Source organism: Entamoeba dispar, genomic scaffold (genome assembly GCF_000209125.1).
Source record: "Entamoeba dispar SAW760 scf_1105229457589 genomic scaffold, whole genome shotgun sequence".
NCBI classification, from domain to species: domain Eukaryota; phylum Evosea; order Mastigamoebida; family Endamoebidae; genus Entamoeba; species Entamoeba dispar.
This window is the reverse complement of record NW_001852818.1, coordinates 2254-7706: the sequence shown is the minus strand read 5'-3', so window position 1 is coordinate 7706 and position 5453 is coordinate 2254. Positions and strand designations below refer to the sequence as shown.

The 5453-nt window shown below is 18.2% G+C and overlaps 2 protein-coding genes across 2 annotated transcripts in view, besides 21 other annotated features; both read left to right on the top strand.

The window, feature by feature from the left end:
• Positions 1 to 3: 3 nt before the first annotated feature.
• Positions 4 to 148: a microsatellite.
• Positions 8 to 43: a microsatellite.
• A 28-nt stretch (positions 149 to 176) lies between the features above and the next one.
• Positions 177 to 265: a sequence feature (AT_rich).
• A 25-nt stretch (positions 266 to 290) lies between these two features.
• Positions 291 to 474: a microsatellite.
• A 13-nt stretch (positions 475 to 487) lies between these two features.
• Positions 488 to 551: a microsatellite.
• Positions 552 to 587: 36 nt separating this feature from the next.
• Positions 588 to 685: a microsatellite.
• A 6-nt stretch (positions 686 to 691) lies between these two features.
• Positions 692 to 743: a microsatellite.
• Positions 744 to 815: a sequence feature (AT_rich).
• Positions 816 to 822: 7 nt separating this feature from the next.
• Positions 823 to 1003: a microsatellite.
• Positions 825 to 959: a microsatellite.
• Positions 1004 to 1112: 109 nt separating the features above from the next.
• Positions 1113 to 1214: a sequence feature (AT_rich).
• A 52-nt stretch (positions 1215 to 1266) lies between these two features.
• EDI_145120 (uncharacterized protein) lies at positions 1267 to 2014 on the top strand (the record flags this gene model as incomplete). Its single annotated transcript, XM_001733597.1, has 2 exons — positions 1267 to 1303; positions 1371 to 2014. 2 exons carry the CDS (start codon positions 1267 to 1269, stop codon positions 2012 to 2014), a joined length of 681 nt encoding a protein of 226 aa, XP_001733649.1.
• A 40-nt stretch (positions 2015 to 2054) lies between these two features.
• Positions 2055 to 2130: a sequence feature (AT_rich).
• A 1-nt stretch (position 2131) lies between these two features.
• Positions 2132 to 2512: a repeat region.
• Positions 2513 to 2794: 282 nt separating this feature from the next.
• Positions 2795 to 2990: a microsatellite.
• Positions 2991 to 3118: 128 nt separating this feature from the next.
• Positions 3119 to 3286: a microsatellite.
• Positions 3197 to 3368: a microsatellite.
• Positions 3369 to 3391: 23 nt separating this feature from the next.
• Positions 3392 to 3422: a sequence feature (AT_rich).
• Positions 3423 to 3581: 159 nt separating this feature from the next.
• Positions 3582 to 3621: a sequence feature (AT_rich).
• A 478-nt stretch (positions 3622 to 4099) lies between these two features.
• Positions 4100 to 4283: a sequence feature (AT_rich).
• Positions 4284 to 4354: 71 nt separating this feature from the next.
• Positions 4355 to 4438: a sequence feature (AT_rich).
• A 156-nt stretch (positions 4439 to 4594) lies between these two features.
• Positions 4595 to 4693: a microsatellite.
• A 141-nt stretch (positions 4694 to 4834) lies between these two features.
• Positions 4835 to 5453, top strand: part of EDI_145010 (uncharacterized protein) — a gene marked incomplete at both ends in the record, with an annotated part of 1911 nt that continues 1292 nt past the window's right edge. Inside the window, one exon of the mRNA XM_001733169.1 lies at positions 4835 to 5453. This exon is cut by the window's right edge and continues 1292 nt beyond it. Coding sequence (XP_001733221.1) covers positions 4835 to 5453 — 619 coding nt within the window.

Here is a 5453-nt window from a genome sequence, read left to right as displayed (position 1 = left end):
GTATTTATTTTATTTTTATTTATTCTTATTTTTATTTTCATTTGATATTATTTTGTTATTTTATATGTTAAATTGTTTATAATTATATTATTATATTATTATATTATTATATTATTTATTAATATATTCTATTTATATTTATATTTTAGATTATTATTGTTGTATAATTATTTGACTATAATTTATTAAAATGATTTAAATTAATATAAATGAATGTAAATATATATATTAAATAATTTTATATTTTATTATTTCATTTATTTATCGTTCTTCATTATTTGATATATTATTTTATTCATTGATAATTTATGATTTGAATATTATATTTATCATTTATCATTTAATTTATCATATTTTATTAAATATTGAAATATTCTATAAATACTTTATTATTTAATTTAATTTACAATTAATACATTCTTTTATTTATGTTTTATTCATTATATTATTATTTATTTATATTATTTCTTAATTGAATAATCATTTGAAATATAAAATAATAATAAAAATAAAGAAAGAAAAGAATAAATTAAGAATGAATAAAAATAAAATAATAGAATAAATGAATTCATAATTATTTATCATTAATTATATCATTAATTATATTATCTTTTATTATAAATATATTGATTATTCATTTATTATTATATTTATTATCTTTTATCATATTTTATTATTATATTATTAAATAAAAATAAAATATAAAATGAAATAATGAATAAAATATAAAATAAAATGAAATATTTAATAATTATGAATTTATTAAAAATAAAAATAATTATCATTTTATTTTATTTTATTTGTTATTATTTATTGTTTTTCATAACTAATATCAATTAATAAAAATAGAATGATGATAAAGAATAAAAAAGAAGAAATTAAAATATAAAAATAAAAGAACTAATAAAAACAACTAATAAATAATAAATCAAGAATGAAATTAGGATATAATGAAATAATGATAGTATCAAAGTATTTTAATGATATTAATGATTTTATTAATTTAGAAATGGGAGTTAAAAGATTTAGAGGAAATATAGAACGATTTCATTTTAATCCAATTCCATTAAATGAATATTCAAGAAAGTTCTTTACTAGTATTGAAACATTTCATATTTATAATAAAAATGATAAAATATTTAAAGATGGAAGAATATTTAAAAAAATAATATGATATAAAGTAAAATATTCAACATATTTAAAAGAAAAAAAAACAAGGAAATATCTGTAAACATATAGAATATACAAAAGAAGATATATGGAAATATGGGAATACAATACCATCAGAAGTTAAATCACTTAGGTATATTGTTTTTATAAATGTTATTCATTAAAATCAATTAATATACCAACATCAATTATTAAATTAGGAGATTATTGTTTTTATAAATGTACATCATTAACAACAATTAATATACCGTCATCAGTTAGTACAATAGGAGATGGTTGTTTTTATAGATGTTCAACACTAAAATCAATTAATATACATTCATCAGTAAGTAAAATAGGAAATGGTTGTTTTTTTGAATGCACATCATTAACATCAATGAGTATAGATAATTTACAATTTGTCAGTAAAGAAAGAATATTTATAAATGAACCAGTGTTAATTAGTATTAAAATACCAGAAAATCTAGAAATAATCAATGGAAAGAATATTGAAAAGAAAGACATTAATGAATTTATTATTCCATCTTCAATTACTAAATTATGTGATCATTGTTTTAGTGAATGTGAATCACTACAATCAATTAACATACCGTCATCTGTTAGTGAACTTGGAGATTATTGTTTTGATTGTTGTTTTTCTGGATGTTCATCATTAACATCTGTCATTATACCAACATCTATTAGTAAAATAGGATGCAATTGTTTTTATAAATGTTCATTGTTAACATTAATTAATATCCCACCATCAATTACAGCATTTGGAACAGCATGTTTTTATAAATGTGGATGTGAAGAAATGTTAAAACCGAATAAAACAATACCAGAAAATTGCTTTCAACCATAATGAAGAAGAGACAAAGAAATAAGATAATTGAATTGATAAGAATAAAAAGTATTTTAATTGTATAATTTAATTGATATAAAATACATAATAAACAATTCATTTGATAATAAAATATTCATTACAATTTACTTAATGTTTTGTATTTTATCATGTTAGGAAGTGAGATAATCAGTTTCTTTAATATTCTTTATTTTCATTGAATTATTATCTTTTAAATGAAGAATCATTTAAGTTGTGTTTTAATTTAAAGTTAATGAATGTTAAAATTGGTTATTTATAATATCATTTTAAGAAGAATATATCAATAACATCATGACTATGCTTCATCTTCTTTAATATTAACAATCTGAGTAGAATCCTTCTTTATCTTAACAACACACCTTATTCAACTTTAATCTTTCATTAATAAATATACTTCCATCCAACAAATGAATAACATTAACATCCTAATGAATAACAACTCCTTAATAATCATTCATACTAATTCTTAATAAATAAATACCATCAACATTCTTAAATGAGGTGTTGTTTCACTAAATATAATGCAGTGACTAGACAATATTTGATTTGACTCTTGGATTCATTTTATGGTTGTGTGTTGTGGTTCTGAAATGATATTTTAAACCAAATGAAAAATTGAAAAAATAAAACTTACAATTAAATTTCAATATAACTTGAATTTTCTATTTCATTTTATTTATTTGAAATTATTTCATTCTCTTGAATGTATTGTTCATGAGATACTTCTATATCTCTCTATTCTCCTTCATGATTTCTACATTATTTTATATTGTTTTATAATACATTGTTCATTGATTATTCTTATTAATTCTTTGTTAATCGTTATTATTGATATTATTTTTATTTTGTATTTTATTTGAATTATTTTATCTTAGTGATTTCTATCAATTTCATTTTATTGAAGAATAATTTCATTTCATTCTCTATTTTATTATCATTCATTATATTTATTTTACATTTTAATTTAGTTATTCTTAACACATGTTCATTATTAAATCATGTTTATCAACTTGTATATTCTTATTTACATTATAATTTAGTAACATATTCAAATGGTAATATTTTATCATTACAAATATTACATCATTTTAATTTATCATTTCATATAATTCTTAATTTGTTAATTCATACAATACCAATTTCTTGTATTAATTTCAATTAATTATATTCATTTCATTTTATAGTAATATTCATCATTATTTTAATTGATAATTTCATATCATTTCATATTCATATTTATTGTATTTTATTAAATGAGCACTTACATTAATTAACTTCCATTTATTAATATATTTCATTATATTTATTACTTAAATATTTTATTATTATATATGGACTCTTCTTATTTTTATATGGAAATATTTCATTAAATTTATTTTTATTATTTCTCTTACCATATGCTTTGTAGAATCTCTTTTAATTTCAATTCTTATTCATTTTTTTTCATTTCACAGATTTCATTCTCTTATTCCATTCATAATAATTATTTGCTCTAATTAATTCCAATGCATATTCATCTCTTAATATCATATATTTCATCATCGTGATATTATATATTTTTATATTCTTTATTTATCTTATTTATTCTCATAATGAAAATGATTAAACACTCTGTTTGAAATATATAATTGTGTTTATAGTAATTGAATTCTTATGTTATAAATATATTTATTTGAGAATGTATTATGGTGTTTATAATTATAATGATAAATAGTAAAGTGATTCTGATTTTTATTTCATTGGTACTGGATATAATAGTTATAATATTGACAACATCATTCAAATTTCTTTGTTAATGTAAAATTGGTTTTATGTGATTATCATGATATTCTTGTTATTATAGAAACGTAGATATCTAACAGAATACATAATGATTATCAAAAGAAATATTATAATATAGATAAATGAAATAAAGGGAAAATAAATAAAAGAAATTGATAATTCAATAAAAAAGTTGAATATAAACTATATCTATAAATGCAAGTCAAAATACGATATTAAGATTTTAAATATAAACTAAATACATATTCAAATTCATATGTAAATAAATAATAGTGTTGAAAGAATAATTTATTTTATATTAAAGAAAATTAATATTAATTACAAATCAAATAACATTTAATTTGTTTTATAGAATATCATATTTAATTAAAAATATGATTAATAATAAGAATAATATTTATAATTCAATCACTTATTTAATTTCATCATTTTTTTATTTCATAAAAAAATTGATAATAAATTTAAACATCACTCAGTTATGAAGTAGATAAATGATGATATACTAAATTATCAATCAACACAATTTAGGATTATACCTTTAATTTAAATTAATACATATTCTTTTACTCTAAATTTAAATATATTTTATAAATTTTTTATAATATCAACAATATATATTTAGTACATTAAATTGATCAAAATGGGGGTAATGTTGAGTATAATGTTATTCAGATAATTATTTCTAAATTCTCTTTCGATAACAAACCATTATGTAAATAAGGAATTAATTTTTAATAACATGATAATGCTGAAATTGAATGATGTTTCTTTCAATTTAGAATAAAAAACACCAAAAAAGAATAAAAATAAAGTTAATGTAAAGAGAAGAAATGAAACAAAACAAATAACATGAGAGAAGAAAACAAAAAGAAAGAATAATAAACTGAAATTGGTAATATGATTGTAATTTTTATTGAATCATAATCATTTAATGATATTTTATGAAATTATGAAAATAAAGGAAACAAAGACAAATAAGTATTTAAACATAAACTCAGAAAGATATATTCATTAAATATGAACACTTTAATTTTACTGTTCATTGGATTTTCATTATCAAAACAATGTACTGAATACAATCAAGGATATGAAATAGATACAGTTGATGGTGCATTTGAATGTATTGAATCAATTGAAACAACAGAAAAAGAAAATGAAGATATTATTAATGGATTAAAAAACTATTTAAATGGTGATGTATTTAAAGATATATTAAAGAATCCACCACAACCATCATTCTCAAATAATTATTATAAGAAAATGGATATTGATGCAGAATTAAATAAAATAAATACAAAAACAACAAGTACGTATGATTTCTATTCTCAGATTAAAAACTTTATTGTTTCAACAAGAGATTCTCATTTAAGTTTTGGTTTAGATTATACTGCTTATAAACCAAATTTAATCCTAAAGGTATTAAGCTATTTCCTTCCTTTTTCAATATATATTAATGATGATAATAAGAAAATGTATTTAAGAACAAAAAGCACTGTAGGTGGTATTCCTATTGATGTTCCACAGGAACTAGTTAATAATGAAAATGTAGCAGTTAAAACCATTAATGGAGAAGATCCATTTAATATTATTCGTAAATTTGGAAAGAAATACATAGGTTTAAGATCTCCACATGCAC